The 22241-nt window shown below is 46.7% G+C and overlaps 1 protein-coding gene across 1 annotated transcript in view; it reads left to right on the top strand.

The window, feature by feature from the left end:
• The first annotated feature begins 7507 nt into the window (after positions 1–7507).
• LOC111826519 (astrotactin-2-like) overlaps positions 7508–22241 on the top strand; it is a 128836-nt gene continuing 114102 nt past the window's right edge. Inside the window, exon 1 of the mRNA XM_023755969.1 lies at positions 7508–7693. Within this exon, the coding sequence (XP_023611737.1) occupies positions 7508–7693 (186 nt within the window). The remainder of the gene's footprint in view (positions 7694–22241) is intronic.

The following is a 22241-nucleotide window of genomic DNA, read 5'->3' as shown; positions in this document are numbered from 1 at the left end:
ACAAATATTCTATGTAGAAAACGTAGACAAAAATGAATCAGACCATGATTAAAATCACCTCTGGTCCCACCATTTTAAGAGTATCATTCTTGATGTTCAAGTACATTTCTCTCCAGTTGTACATACATACACATGTTTAGGTCTAAACTGAATCAGATGATTGTCTATTTTTTACGTAAATATTCTCTCTTTCTTCATGAGAATGCAAGCTCATTGAAGGTTAAAGTTCTGTCTTTCTCTCCATTTGCATTCCCCAGAGTGCCTACATTTGAGTCAGATGCTGAGTAAATTTCTGTAGAGTTGTTATGTGGAAATCCAGCCATCATTGACATCCTGAGTTGCCATCTCTTCTCTTTGTTCACTGGGGATGCCCATCTGAATTCAAATATGCAGATGGTTCAACTCACCGAACATTTATAGACCCTCTACTCTGTATTTGGCCACTGTGTCAGGCACTAGGCTATGCGGATGGCTCTGATGTGTCCTGCACTAGAGTCCAGTGAGAGAGGACACTGTATAAACAGACCATTTTAACAAAGGTGAATACCAAGACTAAGACATTGGTAAAATAGGATGCTATAACAGTGAGTGTGAATCATATGTAACAAATGTAATGGGTGAATGCTTACTGAGGATCAAGGTTCATGCTGAAAGCTAAATTATTTATATTATTTAATTCTCACAACACTATGGGCCAGATTCTATTATTATTCACCTCATTTGACAGATGGGGAAACTGAGGCACAAAGTAGCTAAAATGCTGGTCCAGAGACACACAACCTGAACACGGGGAGTTGGGATTCAAACTCAAGTGGTTGGTATCCAGAGGTTGTGGCCTTATGCAACATGCATAAAGCATCACCCAGCTCATATGGGGATCAGGAAATCTTCCAGAGCAGGGGATGGGACTCAGCAGGGAAGGTTCTTCCAGGTTCTGAAAATTCGTCTTCAGAGACATCAAATAAACAGCATAGTGTAGTATGTGAGAGATCACATAAATATTCAATCAGATTTAACATGTAAGTGCAAGGAAAGGAATGAAAAGAGGTGGGTGGGGGGTAAATGCAGGTGCCAGGCTTGTGAAATTAGGTTTACTCTGAGGGGAATCAGGAGCCCTTGACATGTTTTGAGCAAAGGTGTGACTTGGCCAGATGTATAAGTTACACACTTCATCATGGTAGCCCTTTGAAGGGCTGTTGGAAGGAAGGAAGCCTGGAGGCAGAGATGCCAATTGGGGCCTTCGGGGTAGTGTCTACTCCTCAGCTCTCCTCTCCCTGCTATGTGCCCTGGAAAGCAGACCTGCATGATTTACTTCACCCTTGGGCCTTTGGTTGAGGTTGACCCATATACACCACCTGTAACGGGTTCACAGGTAGAGGAAGAATGAGTTGTAACCTTTATAACCCCACCCACCTGCATGGTGGTCACGCCCTACCAGTAGCTCCTGACTAGCTGCCCTTTTCTGTAGCTCTTTCAGAGTTTCATAAACCCCTCTCCTCCCGCTACACCTTCAAGTCCAGGATGGTATCAGCCCCTTGCTGTGGCCAACCTTGAGGTGCTTCATCATTGGTTTGCCTTGCCCCTGCCTGCCCGTGCTGATTTATTTTGTATTTCGACTGGGCCAAGGGATGTCCAAGGAGCTGGTAGAACATTGTTTCTGGAGGTGTCGGTGAGGGTGTTTCTGGAAGAGATTAGCATTTGAAGCATTAGACCAAGGAAAAGAGAAAGGACTTCATCGATACAGGTGGGCATCATTTCCTTCAGGAGGGTCTAAAGGGAGGGCGAATTTCCTCTCTGAAAAAAGCCAGGACACCCCTCTTCTGTTCTTGGGCACCAGCACTCATATTTATGGGGCCTTTGGGCTTAGACTCAGACTGTGACTTACACCATTGGCTCCCCTGGTTCTCAGGCCTTTGGGTTCGTGCTGGAACTACACCAATGGCTTTCCTGGGTCTCCAGTTTGAACATGGCAGGTTGTGGGGCTTCTTAGTCTCCATAAGCATGGGAGCCAATCCCTCATAATAAATCTCTTTCTATGTATCTCTATATGCCTTGTGGATTCTGCTTCTCTGGAGGACCCTGATGAATACACTCCCAAAACCTTTATACATGGTCCCATCCTTAAATACTTCCAATGACTTTACTGTGTCTCCCCCTCCCCCCCCCGCCCCATCCCCCATAAGACCCTAACTGCCACAGAGCCATTTGAAGTAGTCTCCAAGAGATGATAAAGGATTGCATTCAGGCAACCATCACAGAGATGGAAATGAGGGCGTGTGTTTCAGATATATTTCTGAGCCCCCTCAGCAGGACTTGCTGCATGGAGATGAACATCCATGAATGCTGGAAGGGCCAATAGCAAGGGTGTCTGCAGTCAACGTCACTGTCACGAACTTTCCCAACTCCTTCTGTCTAGGCAGTGAGTTCATTTCCCATAGTGTCTGCTCCCCAGCCAGGCAGGGACCATTTGCAAACTCATCAGAAGCGCTCTCTGGTCTTCTGTAAATAATCGGCTAGAGGGTCAGCTGGTGCTATGGCATCGGAAGGCGGGTTAGTTGGCCACTTGGGAGATGTTATCAAGATGGCTGGTGATCAGGAGAGCTGCTTATTTTCATAATGACCTTCAGGAATTAAATAAAAATACAATGAGTGCCATAGATTAGGAAGAACAAGCCAATTAAAAACACAACACGCCGTAGGGATTATTTTTATTTCTTTTCCAGGAGGCTGAAAGGCATGCGTGGCTGCTGAGACAGGATGGCGGTCTACCCAGAATCACTGATGAGGGCTGATCCTCTAGCTTGGCTTTAGCGAGGTGGTTAAGGGGATTTGAGCCTATTGAATATTTCACGGGTTGAGGCCCAGGGAGGGAGAACAGTGAAAGGTGAAAAGACAATCTCTGTTTCTTTATGATTCCAATAAAAAATCAAGCTCTTCGTGGTGAGAGGGAAGCAGACACTGCAGTCAGCCCACAGCCTGAAGGCACGGTGCACCAATTCTCCCACTTTAATATCTGCTGTTTCATTTTATATTCATCATGTCAGCATAATCTGCCTTTATGGGAATCGTCTTGGTTCCCGACCAAATGCGTTTAGTCCCCCTTTTGCTTTAAGTTTGATTGTAATGTGACTTGAAGAATTCAATGAAATGTTTATATGGAAGGACTAGGGGAAGAGGAAAGGGAAAATGCAATTGGAAAATCAATCAGCAGGGACTTTCAGGAGCTGGCTTTGGTTGTGCTACTATTTCCTTGACCTGTTTGTAATGGACACAGGACTGGCTCTCTGATCAAGTGGACTCTCACGACTCCCTCCTGCATTCGGAACTAAACATACTCTATTACCAAGCGTGCTCTTCCAACTCCCTCCTGCATACGGAATCAGCCATACTCTATAACCAAGCATTCTAAGCCCTAAAGCTGCATCTGAACTGCATTTTCAGCCTGACATTTTGCCACACTCCTTCTTAACCATGTGCCTTCACTGTCCTGAGATACCCAGCCACTCAGCCCACGCCTATGCCTCCTTCTCTTCACTGAGGGCCAAGAAGATGCCCCGCCTATGCAATGCTCGCTCATATCACCATGTTTGTGGAGTAGTTCTTGTTGTCCAAGCCAGGAGAGTCCTCTCTCACCTTTGAGTTCCCAATGGATCTTTACTTACTCTTACTTTAATTCTCTAATGAGGCTTAATATTACCTCCTTCACCTTACCATGGACATGTTTAAGTACGTGTGTATATTCATCAGCAGTTCAGTAATTGTTTACAGAGCACTGATATGAGTCAAGCACTATTGAAAGTACTTGATGTGGAAATCAGACATGCAAGGTTCCTGGAGAGACAGGCATTAAATACATATTCAAGAAAATATATGAGGTAAAGTTCTTGTCATGGTGACAAGATCTGTGGGAAGTTTTTGTAAAAGGGATAGAATGGGGAGTGGATGTGCGTGGAGTACTTTAGCTAAGAGCGGCATGGCCTCTTGGAGCAGGTCTCCTTTGGTCTGAGAGATGAATGCTGAGATGAATGCTTAGAATGCTGAGATGAATGCTTACAAGCTCTGGATGGAAACTTCCAGATAGACCAGGCAAAAGTGCAATTGCCCTGAGGCGGGAGCCAGCCAGACCTGTTTGAGGGACAGGTGTAAGTCCTGAAGGGCTGGAGCACGTGACAAAGGGACAATGATAGGAGGTGCATCAGACTAATTCAGTGTCCTGGGCCACTGGAGAGTGTGCACATGTGCGGACAGTGACATGGGGAAGAGGGTGTGGGTATATTTTATTCTACTAAAGGACTCTAAGCTTCCTGAACTCAAGGCTGTGTCTCATTTCACTTCATGTTCTGAGTTACTAAGCTGACAGCAGTTGAGAAGATCCTTAACACTCCGGTGTGGGGTGAATTTCCCACCAAAATATAAGATGGCTCTGTCTTTTGGTTTTGTTCCATCCACCAAAAGGGTGGATTACAAACAAATATTTGGTAATACGCAGTTACAATCGGCCCGAGTTTACACGTTTCCCGCACTCCACCGCAAATCTATATGAACCGAGTTAAAGACGGCTCCCGCGGAGTATGCGCAATTCACGCGAGCCGACTTAACTCGTTTCCCCCACTCCAAGTGTTAATAAAGTGTGTTGAATGATTAAAGAAACAAACATGAATGAGTGAATTAATGGATGGATGAATGAGTGAATGAATGAACAAGGCCTTCTGTTTCCGCCAAGGCACTTTTGTCTTTGAGGTCTCACACCCCTCCTCCCCACTCCAACAACAGTTTCTTTCCTTTTAATAGAGTAAGTCCAGAGCTGTTTTCTGTGATTCAATATTTACTGTGTTTCACACACTGTTATTATCATTTAACTTTTACTGTCTGCTGACTGTGCACTCATCACCGTAGCAGACAAAGAGTGCAATCTAGTTTTGGTTCATGGGCTAATTTAGTCATAGAAGAGGAGAACGTGGTAAGAGCAACTGGTATCAAAGAAATTGCACAGACTAGAAACCCAGCTGGGTACAATTCACCAGTGACCTTAAGCAAGTCATTACCCTCTGTGACCCTCTGTTTTCTCAACTGAACTTCGGGAGGCCAAGCTTCTTTAATGGTGGGATTGCAGGCACAGGCTGGGGAGAACTCTAGAAGTAAGGAGCACAGATTTCAGCAGGCATTTCTTCACTTCCTATACCTCCATCTATACTAGGCTGTGTCAACCAGATGTGGCCTGCCCTGGGCGTTCTGCTGGTGCCATTCCAGGGACTCTTAGCACAGTAAGTGCCTAAGTGCCTACCCACCTAGTGGCACCTGGACCCTCCTTCTTGAGCTGCTGAAAGAGAGAACTATTTCCAGAGGCAACTGGGTTCCCTTGGGCCTCTGATTCTGGACTTTTATGCACTGAAAGAAAAATGAGTGAGGTGCTAAGCCTGGCCATTTACCATGATGTCTTCACCTTGCCTTGGCCCAGCTGGCTGGCTGCCAGAGAAGCCACTGCCAAGGCCTCAGGTGCTGAGGCTAGGAGGTGGGTGGTGGGAGGACAGAAGGGTCTAGGGAGAGACCTTCACAGATGGCACACCCAGCCCATCTCCTATCCTGAGGCTGTACAGTGAGCTCTCCTGGTCCTTCAGGTCCCATGCTCTAGGAGCCAATGAACTCTTGTAATGATCTCCGCCCTGCTCAACTCTTGGTACAGCAAGGGAAACCCAAGGAAATTTGCACTTGGAGTAACTTACTATGTTCAGTCACTTTTTGTTTTACTTAGAATGAGGTGGGAGTCCATGGAAGGTTTGGAGCAGAGGAGTGGCATGAGCTGATTTATGCTGTGGCAGGACTCCTCTGGCTTCTGGTTGAGAATCGACAGGAGAGGCAAAGGTGGAAGGAGAGAGTCCAGTTAAGAAGCCCTCGCAGCAAGCCAGGCGGTTGCAGTAGCGGAGCTGAGAGGGGGTGGATTCGGGATGCTTTGAAGGTTTCCTGATGGACTGCGTGAGGAGTAGGAGAGAAAGCAAGCAGTCAAGGATGTCTCAAGATTTATTTCAGAGAAGTTGAAGAGTAAATAGATCCTATTCCTGTGAATAATAATGATAATACATATTAATAGCTAACTTTTTTTATAGCACTTAAGTGCCAGGTGCTCTTCCTCTAAGGAGTTTTATTTGTGAACCTCAGGAGTTAGAGTTTGTTGGGAAAGGATGATATAAGATTAACATAGTAGAATTTGGTGGACAAGCATCAGCTCATGTCTTCAAGGCAACTCTTTTGCATTCAGTGTCACCGGATATAATAGGGGCTGCAGTGGGGCATGGGCAGAGCTGATTGGATACAAAGTTCTAGCTCAGCCGCCCCATCAGTTCTCCTGAAGGGTGTGTGTGTGTGTGTGTGTGTGTGTGTGTGTGTGTGTGTGTGTGTATGCAAGAGCTCATGGCTGTGGGCATGTAAAGTCGGCAGAGACTAAGACTATTGCCCCTAGATCAGATTGGTGTTTTGGGAAGAAGGTTCAAAGGTCCAAGGCTCAAGCACAATTGAGGCTACTTGTCTACTGGTGGGTGGCCTCTGTCTCCTATAGTACTCTCACTTGAATAAATACCTGATGATCCTCCAAGAATACCACCACCCTTCCCTTTTTTTCATAAGACACACCAATAGGCCTTGTCCTTCTAGGACATTTCCGGGAACACATCCCTTTAATAGACAGAACTATGAAAAAGTTGTATGATCCCAGTGCAAGGACATTTTTGGTACTTGATGCCATCACCCTTCTACTTCACAAGAGAGTATGTAGGTATGATTACCTTGAATGGAAGTACTATTAAAATTATAAAGTATGTACAGAGGGAAAAACAGCAAAGAGGTAAGAATTAGGAACTTCAAGTCAGGTGACTTTTCAATTTACCAGATTTTCCTAACCTTCTATTGGTTATACATGAGAAAATGGGTGGGGCAGTGGTTTCTCAAGGATTTTTAAGCAAAGTGGAGATGCTCTGCTTGAAGCAGTAGAAACAGGCGCAGAACAACCCACTTGCCAAGCTCCTTTCACATGGAGCATGACGCTGGGCTCCTTGGCTGGCAGATTCTAGGGCCTTTCTGGCTCTGAGGTTCTGCTGTTCTGCCACGAGTGCCTCCAGCTCAGCTACTGAGGAAGGCACACTCTCAGCCATGTCCTCCCATCTTGCTCTATGGCCTCAGAACAATGTCAGCACGTTGACCCTCTTACTTAGTTTGATTTCATACTTGGCATAGAAGCAATTACCTTACCATGCATGGTGCTATGGAAAAGGGCACCAGGCAGACCCGAGTTTAAATCCTGCCCCTGTCACACTGTTGCTTGGGGTGAATCCTGGCCAAGGTTGACCCATAAATGGAAGTGATGACCTCTGGCTCATAGATTTGATGTGAGGACAGGGATCCTGGTACAAAGGAGGTACCTTCTGAGCTCCTGAGTAGGTGTGGCTTCTTCCCTCCCTGAAACATGAGGCCAGGCATGCAGCTCACCTAGAACCTTGGGTCTTGTCTTGCAGAGATGTCGGGCACAGCAGCAGACATCTCCCTGGTGCACTGGAGGCAGCAGTGGTTGGAGAACGGCACCCTCTATTTCCACGTCTCCATGAGCAGCTCCGGGCAGCTGGCCCGGGCCACCGCCCCCACACTCCAGGAGCCCTCAGAGATTGTAGAGGAGCAGATGCACATTCTCCACATTTCCGTGATGGTGAGTGAGTGGGAACGAGGTGGGGGCCTGGGAGATGGGGGAGGACAACAAGGTGGAGAGAGGATGAATCGAGAGGCAGGGGATGGGCAGCAAACAGCAGGAAAGAGCTGGCCGAGTGCGAGAGGTGAGAATGATAAAGGGAAGGTCAGATGGATCCCGTGGTGTCACTTGGACTGATGCATACCCATCCATCATCTGTCAGCTGTGACAAGCTAATTGTGCTTCAGAGAAGAAAATATAGGGTCTCCAAATTCCTTGGCCTTTTGGCTGACATCTCTGGGAATAGCTGTTTAACATCTGTCATGTGCTTGGCCTGCTTTGCTGAGGGCTGAGGTTCAGTGCTCCAAAATACAACTGGCCTTTCCAAGAATGGCTGAACCAACAAAACCGGAGCGGGGCTGCTCTTTCCCAAGCGCCCTTGATGTGCCAGGTGCTTCAACCCTCACAACAGCCCTGCAGTGTACATACCACATGGTGGCCCTGGAGCGGGGCTGGGCAGAGCTGGTGCAGTGGCACACAGAGCCTCTCACTGCTCTTGCTTTATAGTTGTGAATACTATAAAGTGGGCGGAGGAACTTCTCAAGGTCACACAGCTCGTTAGAGAGAGACCTGCTCTTCAGACCCAAGCATGCCTGGCTACAAAGCCTGAATGATGTCCTCTATACTCTCTTCAGTGTGAGAATAATGCCTGTCTGCCACCTGTCAGGACTGTGCTGGGCACACCTGTGGACATTATCTCATTCTGTTGTCACATGCATTCAGGGGTGTGGCCTCCATACTAGAGATGAAGTTATGGCCACAGAGAGGTGACCTTCCACCTCCGTTGGTTCCATAATCTTGAACACTCTGAATCTACTGCCTTCTCCATGGGCAAAGTCACGTGACTGATCATCTAAAATATAAGTGGGCTGCTATGAATGGTTTCTTTAAAAAGCTATAATTAATGACTTTGCAAGGTCAATGGGAAAAGACAAATTCGGTGTGCAGGGTCTGGTTGGCTGGAGAAGAGGTCAGATAATAGCTGTAGATGACACCGCTGTAGTGTTTTGCAGGCCTCGAGCCTCTTTTATATTGTTTTCTCCTTTAGCACAGCTCTGCCAGGTGTGTGAGGATAGAAAGTAGGACTCCCAACCTATGTGTGAGGAAGGCATGGCTCAGGGAGGTGACATGATTGGCAGAAGGCCACCCAACCAAGTAAGGCTACTACCCACCTCTTCATGTCCTCCTCCTCATCAACAGTCAACAGGTGTTTTGGAGAGCAGATCTTTGCTTTGGGTCTTTGTTCTCCTGGCTCCTCTTCAACTAACACCGTGCAGCAGACGCTCTGATTAAGGCTGAGCAAGAGCTCGGAAGTTTTCTGTTTTTGGAAAAACACACACAAACCCCAGCTAGAGAGCAATGTTAATTTTGGACCTAACGCGTGCTCATCACTTGGAGGAACAAATCAAGGCCTTTGTGTTATTCATGGAACGAGTGTGATAGACTTTTCCTAAATATATATTTAGCAAATGATGCAGCCACATGTCAAGCCAAGGGGGTGTGTGCATGCTAACTTTGGGTTGCAAGTTTGTAAGTACCATCTCAGGGGACTTGCTGAGCTCCTCACGGAGCATGGGCACCCTCTAATGTTAAGAAGGACTGAGGGGATGTGATTGTTCCTGTAACATTTGAGAGAAAAACTCAGTTTGGACTAATATCTATTAAGCATTTGTGTGTTCCAGCACAGCATTTACTTACATACATTCTTGCCATAACCCAGTAACCTAGATAGCGCTAACTCAATTACTAGTATAAATGATCTTGAATGGGCCATCTCTTTCTCTAGGCCCAGTGGTAGTTCCACTAAGTCACACTGTATCAGCAAGGACTGTAGGTGTGCCTTCCCTCTGCCTTCTGCTCAGTGAGATCAGCTTGGAGAGAAGAACTCACAGGGACCCAGATGTCTCTGAAGTTCTCTATTATGTAGGGCAGGGGTCCTCAAACTACGGCCCGTGGGCCACATGCAAATACAAATATTGTATTTGTTCCCGTTTTGTTTTTTTACTTCAAAATAAGATATGTGCAGTGTGCATAGGAATTTGTTCATAGTTTTTTTTTAAACTATAGTCCGGCCCTCCAACGGTCTGAGGGACAGTGAACTGGCCCCCTGTTTAAAAAGTTTGAGGACCCCTGATGTAGGGTGTGGCTATTGAGTAGGTTGGCACACTCCAGACCCTCCCTGTCCATGAACTAAAGTGGCCCCCACCTGGTGATTCCACCAGTTCTTTCCCTCCTGCAGGGCTCCAAAAATCTGTATCTTTCCTGCCCTTATCTTCCCCCCAGGAGACAGAGTCATGCCCAGGAAACGTTGAACTCCCAGGTGTCCATGCTGGCAGCCCAGCCTCTCCATGTGGGACACACCTCATACACTGCCCCCGACCTAGAGTTAGGGTGACACAGAGGTTATAAGCACAGGTTCCAGAGCCCACATGCTTCGATGTGAAGTCTGCCACTTAACACTTTAAGTCATCTGGGCAAAGCATTTAACCCCACTGTGCCTTGTTTTTTCATCTGTAAATGAGGGTTATGCTAACAACTACTGTGTAGGTACACCAAGTACTTTGATCAGAGGAGTTTGGCACATAAGTGCATTAGGATTTATTATTAGGGGCTCTTTCATTATTGAGACATGTTGATGTATTCTATCCTTTCATTTCACGGATGGATAAACCGAGGTTCAAACATAGGTTAGGACATGTCCAGGATCTCCTAGCCAGTCCCCGGGGCTTGGCCTGGAGAATAGGCCTCTCTCTGTGGCTCAGACTCTGTCCTTGCTATTCTGGCCATAGACAGTTCAGCAAGAATAAGAAGTGTGTTTGCTCCTCCCATCATCCCCTCCCTCTAAGCAGCTACTAGTATACAGAATGGCCTTGGCTTGGATATATCTCCCCATTTCACAGGTGAGAACTCTGAGACTGAGTGAGTTTAACTGGCTTGATTAAGGCTACGTGACTAACAAGAGGGCAGCTCCAGGAGGAGGCTTTTCCCAAGATTCCAAACTCATGTCACATGGCTCCTCATGCATGACGCTGTCACATTGTGCGTTTTTTTCATCTGTGGTGAAGATCTGGGATTGTTTGTGGGGAGACCCAAATAAATCAGTCCAGTCTCAGAAATCTGTAGGCCAGGGTCAATGTTCTCCATCCCCTTTTCTTAGCACAAACATCCTGCCCGTCCATGCGGGGCACTCAGCTCCGGCTCAGTCACTGGAACCTGCCACAGCCCATACCTGTGGAACCAGCTTGCTCTTTTGGGCTTGTTAAGACCTCAAGTGAGCTTCTACTCTGTCCCAGAAGGTGTGCCTTGTGACTATTAATATCCCAAGGGTGATGCAATGAGGACGTACTAGCAATGGGCCCTGGGGGGGGGCGGGAGATGTCATCTCAGCTAGTTCACTCTGAGCAGCCCAATGCCCACCTCCATTATGCAGGAAGCATGATGCAGGGAAGAGAGCAGAGGTTTTGAATTTACAGTCTCTCTGACTTCCTGTCTTCTGATGTTTTGACCCTGAGGGAGTCCCCGTGTGTCTTTGAGTCTCAGTTTCCTTACCTATGCAACAAAACAGGTCCTACCAATCTCACAGGGTTATAGAGAAGAGTGGAAGAAATAGGTGTATAGTCCCTAATCTCCAGCCTGGTACAGCATGGTCACCATTATCATTGCAGCCCATGGTAATCTAGGAGTAAGAAGACATTGGGTTTATCCTCATTCTTGCTGCTATTTTGCTATTGATCTAGAGACAAAATCATAATACTGGACATTTATTGAGTATTTACTATATGCTAGGTTGTGTTCCAGTTTTGTTTTACATGCAGTATCACGTGTAATCCTCACAACAAATCTTAAGGTGGATGCTATTATTATGTTTATTTCATAGATGAGGGACCTGAGATGTTAAAGCAATGAATACCTGTTGGTGTGACTTGGTCGTACAAAGGTTAAGTGGTAAAATAGATAACTTCACTCTGTATAGGCCGACTCCAGAACCTCCTCCCTTACTGTGCATTGTGGACCATGATTTCTCCTTTCTGCACATTAGGTGCTGGCTGAGATTCTAAGGTAGGATGGGTAGAGTCTTACAAAGACTCCCTCCTTACATGGAATTCTTGTTGAACTCTCTTAAGGGAGTTGAGGCCTTGGAAGTTGACTCCAAGGTCAAACACTGTCTCCATTGCTAGCCATATGATCTTAGCCAGATCAACCTCACCATCTTTAAAGGTGATGCAACATTCCCCACTTCTTAGAGTTTTCCTAGGCACCAAAAACGATTGCACATCATGTGTCCTGCACAGTCTAGGAATAGACATGCTTTGTCCCATGCAATTGTCCCAGTACCTCTATGAGGTAAGTGCTATGCATGAAGAATCTGCGAGTCGTGAGGTTTTTAACTTGCTGCAGTTCACATCACCAATGAGCGCTGAACCCGGGATTCCAGCTCCTGTCTGTCCAAAATGAGAGTCGCTGTTCTTGGTCAGAATTTGGCACATTGGTGCCTGACATTCAGTAAGTGCTCGGAAAGTGGTAACCGTGACTACAATGTTAGCTGTAGTGACGACGTCAGGGACAGAATATTTTAAGAAAGGGGATGAAAGGAAATACTTGATTTGATGAGTGAGAAGAAAAGACCTTTGAAGACACGTTTCTTTCAAAGGAATCATTCCCACAGAAAATGATGCGGATGTATGCAGGTGAGCCCCCTGAGGCGGGGACCAATGTTCCTGTTCATGGCAGGACAATGGACAAACCTTTCACAGTGTTTGAGCTACACAGCCGTGGAGTGGACTGAGTCAGGAGGTAGTGAGTTCCCTTGTTTCTGAGGGTATGCAAGCAAAGACTAAAAGCCCTATTCATCAGGATTTTGAGAGGAATGATGGTTAAATTAGATGACTATTGTAGCTGCTTCCAACTTAGAAGATCTATGATATTATGACATAATATATAGAAAAATACTTGGAGGATTATAAAATGTCACATAAATCTAAGAAATTATTATTACTGTTCTCAATCAATATCTTTGTTTAAAGCATCTGTGTGCTATGGGGATAATGCTTTTTAAAGCTTTTTGCGAAAATGGCTTTAGATCGCTTCCCCCACCATCACATTTATTTATTCGGAGCATATCACGCATTCCTTAGTGTATTGATTTAGTCACTCAATCATGCAATGGTTTACTTGCCTCCTCTACCTAACAATGAAAATTCTATCTGCTAGAAAGAAAGAAAAAAGGGAAAAAAGGAGCTTTTAAAAAGTCAGCCACAAGCTCAGAAGAAGCCAGCTCTATGGGATCTGACTGCTAAAAACTAGGTTTCTGTTCAACTAGTTTCAGAGTTTCTGTGAGACTTAAAATATTTTGTTTACGTTGGGGGATTGCATGTCCAGAGGAAAACAGCTAGTTAGGAAAGTTTTGAGAAAATAACCAAGACAATGAAGAACCTTAAAATACCAATGCTAACAGCACTGTTATAACGAGTAGTTAGTGTTACAGTAATTGATAGAAATGTAACTCATTTAATGCTTACGACAAAATTCACTGCATCATTATCACTCCTGTTCTACTTTTGAGAAAATGGAGGCCCAGTGAATGTCACTCATGGGCAGGCACTGTGGGCTTGGTGTCCCAGGGCTTACATTCTGGCTGCACCTGACTTCCTGCCGTGTGACTTGGGCACTTTCCTCCCCCTGCTCCCGTCCCCTCACCTGCAGGGGAGTGAGGGTGCAAGTCTGCCTGAGGGGCTGCTATGAGGTCACCTGAGATGGTACACACAGTGAGGTCTTCATAGTGTCAGCACCTGCCGGGTGTACATCTGTATTAGTTCCCTAGTCCTGCCAATGGAGTACCACAAAGTAAGGGACTTAAAACAACACTTTTGTTGGCTCGCCGTTCCTGAGGCTGGAAGTCTGAGATCGTGGTGGGGTCAGCTGAGATCACGGAGTCAGCAGGGTCAGGCTCCCCTGAAGGAGCTGGGGACGGATGTGCTCCAGGCCTCTCTCCCGGCGTCTGCTGGCTTCTGGCCTGCAGCTGCACAACCCCAGTCTTCACAGGGCATTCTCCTCCTGTGCATTCCTGTCTTCTCTGTTCCCGTTTTCCCTTCTTTATAAGCTAGCAGGGGGCTGGCCCTAAAGACCTCTTTATAACTTGATAGCTTCTATAGTAAAGACCCAGTGGTCATATAAGGTTACATTCTGAGTGACTGGGGATTAGGAGTCCAACGTATCATTTTGGGGGAGGAGGACACAATTTAACTGATAACAGTAAGTGCCACTGCTGTGTTACTTATAAGCCATATTACTGAAGGGCGTCCAGGACTACCAGCAGGAGCAGCCCAGCTCTCCCAGAGTGCAAGTCCAGAAGCCTGGCAGAGAGAAGGCAGAGTAGTGGGGGAAGCATCCTGACCAGGAGGGACTCATTTACAAGGGACGAAGCTAGTGTGATAAGCGTAGCACAAAAAGCCAGGGCCTGGGACTCAGGTGTCCCAGTCCTGCCACTCATGTGCTCCATGACCTCATGCAAGTCACGTTCCTGTCTTAGCCTGAGGTCCTCCATCTGTAAATTGAGATCATCAAGCTTCTATCAGTTGCCAAGGCATGATGAATTTTGACATTACAATTATCCCAACTTCATTTTTATGTAAGTGGGCCATAACTCATGAATCCTATTTACTTTTTTTTTTAAACAGAAAGTAGAACTTTTAAAATCCTTTTTTTTTTAAATTTAAAAACGTAAATTACATGAGCCTTACAGCTTGGCCTTGACTTGTCTCAACAAGGGTTCACTAACAGCCTACCCTGCAGGGTCACCTGGTTGGGTGGCTCAGTGGTTGAGCTTCAACTGATGGACTGGGTGGTCATGTCTCTGATTCCTACTTTTTCCTGAATTTTCAGTGTTGCTGTGGATCCCTCATTCACGGGGCCAAGGAGAGAAGTAAATGATAAAAGACACAGGAACTATCTTAAAACAGCACTAGAGAAGGTCTCTCTCTTTTCTTTTTTGCCTCTTAAACTATTCCCTCCTAATTTCACCCTTATGTGGGCATTCGCAAACATCCTTTGAGCTAAGTTGGACAAGAGTTATTAAGAATATGGACTCTAAAATGCTGATGTAGCCCTAGCCGGTTCGGTTCAGTGGATAGAGTGTCGGCGTGCCGACTGAAGGGTCCTGGGTTCGATTCAGGTCAAGGGCACATGCCCGTGTTGAGAGGGCTAGATCCCAAGTAGGGGCGTGCAGGAGGCAGCAAGTCAGTCATTCTCTCTCATCATTGATGTTTCTATCTCTCTCTCCCTCTCCCTTCCTCTCTGAAATCAATAAAAATATATATTAAAAATTCAAAATACTGATGTAAATAATCAACTATGTAAATTAATGAGATAGAAGAGATAGTTCGTCCTCACAGTACAATCCCAGTTAATAAATTTTAAAGGGAAATAGAAAATTAACATTAGGTAGTCACCACTGTAACAATTACCACCGACAAGAGCCACCAATGCATATACTGCAATTAATGGGTGAACCTTCGAGAAGGAATGGAATGTTCTCAGAGTCTCAAAACATCACCCCCTGGATATGTAGTAATTACAAAAGGAAAACGGTGGCTTGACAGTGGAAAAATCGGGCCACTACCCTTGTATTAGCTTTCTAGGGCTGCCTGAACAAATGACCGTAAACTGGGGAGTTAAAAAAAACCCCAGAAATTTATTCTCTCACAGATTGGGGCACCAGGAGTCAAAATCCACATGTCTGTGGGGCTGTAGGCCTTTGTGGGGGCTCCTGGGGACAATTCATTCCTTGCGTCTTCAGGTTTATTTCCCCTCCAGGCATTTCTTGGCTTGTGGTATCATAACTCCACTTTCTGGTTTTGTCTTCATAACACCGTCTCCTCTGTGTCCTCTCCTCTGTGAGTCTCATAAGGACACGTGTCATTGGGTTTGGGACCCACCTGGAAGCTTCAGGATGACCTCCTCCCTGAAAGATCCTTAATTAATTACACATCTGCAGAGGCCCCCTTTTTCCACATAAATTCACACTTACCAGTTCCGGGGATCAGGATGTGGCCCTAGTGTCTTTTTGGGGTCCACCATTCAATCCACTTACTTAAACCCACGTGATCAAGGCTGACATCACCAGAAATCAGGCATCTGGCACCAGGAATCTTCTGAGAGGATGCACTGAGAAGGGCACAGTGACAATTCTTGACAAAATTGTGTAACCTCATCCTAATCATGAGAACACATCAGAGGAACACGGGGTGTTGGCGTTCTGGCCAGCATTCTTCAGAAGTGTCAGGATCCTGAGAGACAGGCAAGTCTGAGGGGTTGTCCCAGGTAAGAGAAGGTTAGGGAGCCATGAGAGCTTAATGCCACGTGGGACCCCCGGTGAGAGCCTGGACCACAAAGAGAACATTAGTAAAAACCTGGTAAAGTTCCAGTAAGGTCTGCAGTGTAGTCCATGGTGATGTTTCATGGCTAATGTCCTGGTTTGGCTGATTCTGTTTGGTTATGTGAGACATTTACTTTTGGGGAGGTTGAGTGACGTGTATACAGGAGCTCTCCGTTCTAACTTTGCAACTTTTTGTGAATATAATTATTTCAAAAATAAAAAGTTAAAGACAAAGGAAGAATCTCCACTCTGGAGCAGGACTGCCTGGGTTAGAATCCTGGCCACATCACCCACCTCCAGGTGGGACATTGGTTACGTCACTGTTCCGTGCCTCAGTTTCTTCCCCTGTAAAATGGGGGTAATTATAGTTTTCTACCTCTTGGAATTAAAACCAGTTAACATCATACCCTACAACTACACAAACACTGTATCCTCAATTTCATTAGCAGTGCTGTTGTTACTGTTTCTAGCTCACAAATGATAAAAGCAACGCCTGCAAACGTAAGACAGCTCTCTTCTGAGATCACACAGCCTGGGCCTTAGCCCAGGATTAAACTCAAGTTTCTGATTCCCAGTGATCTCTCACGCCACAGTCGTTCTTCTTCTTACAGGGGCAAGGATGTGTACGGTCATATTAGGGCCCATGCTTATCATCATCTGATGACCCAGCTCTATTTGTTGATAAGGCAGGCCCGACCTTGAACCTTGAACTGTGGAAGAAGACAGCTGATACTCCCTGACCAGGAACACTTAAAAGTGAGGAAAGTGGAAATGTCTGACTTAATTATCAAAAGAAAAAAAAAGCTCTTTTAAAAATCCTCGAATCCAACTCTTATCTTTTAGAGTGAAAAGAAATAGAAACAAAACCTGTGGGTCTCAATGAGTGACCCAGTGGGTGTCATGCGGCAGGTCAGTGACAGAGCCAGGCCCTCCCCCCCAGATCTCACAAGGGGTGCGGGTGCTCCTTCCTAACCCTTCCCCAGCTGTGGTCAGCACCGTGCTGCAGGCACCCTGAGCACATAGGCTTAGCACGGCTCTGCTTCACTGTATTGAGGCGATCCACTGTCTGCAAATCCACCAATACATGCAAACAATTAACCAATCCAAACTTCTGCGCCTCATGTTCCCCAGCTCAAGGGTGTCTTTAATAGCCAAATAATACTTGTGTTTTCGTCCTCCCCTCTCTGTTTTTCCCTAATCTCTCCCCGATGAGACATAACATTAATTACAGCAGTTAACGGAAATTCTGTCTCCATTACCGCCTGCCACCTTCTCCATCTTGGCGTCCGCCTCCAAAATTTCCCTCCTGAAGGAAGGGCGGGGGCTGTTATGCAGATGTGTGATTGCATTTACCTGCCTTTCCTCTGCCTACCTGCTTTGTGCTGAATGTTAAAGCCTGGCGATCAATATTTTCACTGGGGGTGTGCGTGAGTGTGCACGTGTGAGCACTGCTGGTGTGTGCCTGCTCCGTGATCCAGCTGTCATTTCGAGCTAATTGTGTTGTTTCCTCTTGTGTGGAAGGAAATCTTATCTCTTTTGGATTAAAATTCAATGAAGGTCAGAGCGTCTGGAAAACGTACCAGACTGCTGCAATTAATGTTCATTTGGCTTTGATAAATTGGAGCGTTCCCTTCAATAGGACTGGAGTGGATTTCAGAAGCAATAATTCTCCCATTAACTCCATGATTCCGCCTGTGATGGAGGACCTTGTCCTGCTTTTGTTTGTCATCTGTCACTTGGAGGAGCCGGCATATGTGCGAGATGATTGATCAAGATTGCAGTGCCTGCTCATATCAGAGCATTTAAACCACTAATTAGTTCTGGCCCCTGTAAATTGCTTCATTAAACAAAATGCACGGTTGGAATTAAGGTAGGGGGAAATGCTGTGCCTTAGTTTCCCCTCCTGGGTTTCCACAGTTATGGGGGGATTACACATTCTTTTCAAGGGCCAGGAGAACGTGCCTGTTGCAGAAATAGTGCTGAGCCCTTACCCCATCCAGGGAAGATGCTGGGAACTTTGTGGGCATCATTTAACTTCATTCTTCATGCAAATTAAGGCTGGTTTTTCCATCAGACTGGGGAGGAGATTGAAGTCAATAGACATTTCATCCCTTGCGTTACCATTATGTGTTCGGATTTTTAAAAATCACCAAATATTTATTGTTGGTGTATCATTAGATATGCAGCAAGATCTTTTTCCTCTATGAGAATTATTGTAGGCGTTTGTTTAAAAGGCTGTTTCGTGGGTCCTGACCCAGGCATGCCGGTCGGAGCACCGGGTGTGGTGTTCCGGGGATCTGCATTATGGCAGGCTCTGCTTCTGATGCTTGTGGGTGGCACAGGAGGAGAATCACTAACCAGCAGCTCCCTGAGACCAGCAGTGGGGAAGAAGCCACAGCCTCCACCCACTAATGGTTTAAATTGTTACTGATTTCTCATAAAGCCCGTCCGGGCAGGCATTGCTGTCTCCAGCTTGCAGGTTGAAACGTTGAGGTACAGAACGTTAAGTGGCCTTGTCCAAGGTCACACAGCAAGGAAGAGGCCGACCTGGGTTCTAGAAGCCTGCGTTTGCCTCATTGGCCTTCAAGTTCTTGCTTTTACATGGCATCCCCATCTGGTCTCCTCCTGTTCTGTCCCTCCGTGTCCCAGTCGTCTTTCCTTCTCTAAAATTCTGCAGGGGCACAAGCAGAGTGGCCCGGGCTTCCCCCGTGAACACCCTCTTGCGTGCCTGTTTTATTACATCCTCGCGTTTTCCGATGTTCCCCTGATGAGGCGACGAGAGGCCTGCCCTGTCTCAGCCTTTGGTAATAGGGAGTGACGAATGTCGGGTGTCCGAGCCAGGGGCTTTGTTTCAGTGGTTCTCAACCTTGGCTGCACATTAGAATCACCTGGGAATCTTTTTAAAATCCTGATTTCTGGGCCTCATCCTCCGGAAATTCTGTTTCTTTGTTACTAATGTTGTGGCCTCACCCCAACATTGAGAACCACTGGCTTAGATGGTTGGCATTGCCCCCAGAGGCCTTCTAGGGGGAAAGGTGGGGCAGCCCCACCGCTCCTCATGGCAGATGATCTCAGGTGAAAGAAGCTCACCTGCAGGGTGGGTCTGTGCTGTTACAGTCATTCTAACAGCACGGACCAGGGGAGAGGGCAGTCAGCACACCCGGATCAATCAGCCTTTTGCTGTGTGCTCTTGGGCTAGCTAACTGTCCTCTCTGAGCTTTGGTTTCCTCAAATGCAAAATAGGTGTAACAACAGTACCTCCTCCAACAAAATCATTGCCAGGAGTGGAAGCATCCGTGTTAAGTGCCAACTTAGTGTCTGATACATTTCTCAAAAAAGTATCGCTGTTCTTAAAGCTCAGACACTGTAGACCACAATTGTTCATAGATCCTGCTCCTGTTTAACGTTTCATTAAGACCTCCTGACAACATGAAGTAGGTGCTCTTTCTGACATTATTTTACAGCAGGGCAGGCTGAGCCGCCGAGAAGGGGCGAGCTGAGGTCGGTCAGTGCCAGGACAGGAAGTTCCCGAACCCCTGCTGGAACCCCTGCACCCCTGGGTAGGTGTGCCTGCGGTGGACATTTGCCCCAAGCCAGGTCATTTAGGGTCCAGGGTGACATTTGGGATGGCCGCTGCCTGTTTTGCGATTCAGAGTGGCAGGTGTAATAGACTGTCACTACATGTCATATGCTGAAGCCCTGATTGCTAATGTGACTGCATTTGGAGACAGGGCCTTTAAGAATGTAATTAAGGTTAAATGAGCTATAAGAGTGACACCCTAATCCAATAGGACAGGAGTCCCTATCAGGAGGGGGAGAGACGCCAGTCATGCAAATACGTAACGGTAAGGCCATGTCGGGACACAGTGAGAGGCGACCGGCTACAGCTGGGAGGAAGGCTCTTACCATGAACCACCTCTGTTGGCATCTTATCTTGAACTCCCCGCCTCCAGAACTATAAGGAAATAAATCTCTGCTGTTTAAGCCACACCGTCGGTTGGATTCTGTTGAGGCAGCCTGAGCAAGCTCACACAGCAGAGGACTGCAGTTGGTGCCTCCCCAGCCACCAGCAGCTGAGGGAATTAGGGAAGCTGGAGTAAATGTTTGCTCTGCTCTTGTTCCCTGGGACAACAGGGTAAGAGAGAACTAGGGGAGGGGCTGATCTGAAAGCTGAAAGGGAAGAAAGGAGAGGAGAGAGGCTTTGAGCAGCCAGGGAGTGTCTGGCACCTCATAGCAGCTCAACAAATTGTTAGGTAAGTGGATTAGCACACAGATGATCGGATCTCGTCACGTGTTACAGTTGTGAACTTTGCACAACATCTTTCCTTTGGGCCAGATCCACAGGCTGCAGGAAGAGGAGTTGATGGTAACAGCTTCCACTTAGTCCATAGTCATTGCATGTTACATGCCAGCATGGTCTTTGTCACATATTACTTCATTAAGATTCACAAAAATGTTCATGCTCATTCACAGATGAGGTGCGTGAGAATATGCCCATCTGATGGATAAGAAAACTGAGATTGCCCAAGGTCACATGGTCACCCAAGACCTGGGATCTGTGTCTTGCGCCAGTGATCTCCCAGGCAACATTAGAAGGACAGCAAACTCAGAGGGGAGGCCCTCACCTTGTGAGGTCTCTTTTCCTCCACTTACTGCCTGTATGACTTGGAAACGTCATCTCACCTGTCACAGGTCCTCACAGAGGTGCAGAGAGGCTTCAGTGAGCTCACAAGGCGAAGTGCTTGGTGCCTCACCTGCAGGACTGGCTCCGTAATAGCAGCTCTGTCGTTGTGTGACCTCTTTTCATCCCTCCAATATTCACTTTCCTGGATTTTGAACTGAGGACAAGAACTCAGATCTTAAAAGATTGTGTTGAATGAAATGAGATAACCCAGGCAGAATGCCCAGAATAGTGCTGGCACATAATAGATGTTCAGTTCGTGACAACTGATTATCATTACCTGTAGCCTCCCAAACACCATACAGACGAGAGAGGCCTCATCTCGGGAACCTCTTAGATAAACTAAAGGCCGAGCTGACGTTTTTCTGGCCTCTTCTACCCCAAGCTGCTGTCTGGAGACCCTTGAGTGGAGAAAGGCCAGCGGCAACGGGGGTGACCGCTGGGGTCTCCGAACCGCCCCACGGGCCATCCCCTGCTCCTCAGGAGGTGAAGACATGGCGGGTCTGACCAAGTGGTGCAACGTGAAAAATGAGGTTGTGGAGCAGCGACAACATCTGTGTCATCATTTCTGCACCAGGAGGTCAACTGGCTTCATAAACGGTGCCGTTGCCAGCGCGGTCTTTGTTTAGAAATTAATTAGGAGCAGCAAAGAACTGCTGCCCGTGCAGATTCTGGTCTCTGGAAGTTATAAAAAGCAGATAGATTTTAAGCAAATGCATTTTTCACCCTTTCTCACCCTATGAAAGGGGACCTGCGAGAGCGGGGGCTCCAGGAAACAGGCATCGAAAGGAACGCCTGAGCCCCTGCTTGTCCCACTTCTGTGCGCCCGGAGCACGTGCATCGGTGACATTTTGGTCCCAATAATAGCATTGTCTGCTGTGTATGTGCCAGGAGCAGTGCTGAATGCTTTCTAGAGATTCCTTATGTCATCTCCACAGCAGTCTTGAGGGAGGTTATTATTAGAAACTGCCTTTTAAATGTGAGAAAGCCCAGGCTCCGAGGGGCAAACCCTTTGGCTAAAAGGGCTTTGTTCAGGCTTGCGCCAGTGTTGTTGGAGTCCAAGGTGTCTGCCTTTAGCTGCGGTGCCACAGTAGAACATCCTTACCTTGCTGTTAAGGTTCTCCAAGGTTTCCAATTGTAACAGATATCAAAGTACCATTGAAAAGCTGAGGGAGGGGTTTTGAAGAGCAGATCTTACAAAGCAGGAGGATTCTTCTGGGGGCCAGTGGGGACCGTTCATGCTTTCAAGGATCCACTGTTGATACAGAAGTTAATCGCCCTTCTGAACGCATTTCACCCTAGCAACAACAATAATATTAAGGCTAGCTAATGTTTCTACGGTGCTTTGGCAGTTTCAAGGCCACGTTACCCAGCTACTATTGCATTTTATCTTCAAAAGCATCCTTGGGTATTTAGGCACTGGTGTTGCAGCTGTTGTTATTATTAGCCCGGGT

Source organism: Myotis lucifugus, unplaced genomic scaffold (assembly GCF_000147115.1).
Source record: "Myotis lucifugus unplaced genomic scaffold, Myoluc2.0 scaffold_87, whole genome shotgun sequence".
Taxonomy (NCBI): Eukaryota; Metazoa; Chordata; class Mammalia; order Chiroptera; family Vespertilionidae; genus Myotis; species Myotis lucifugus.
This window is presented reverse-complemented; position numbering and strand designations above follow the sequence as displayed.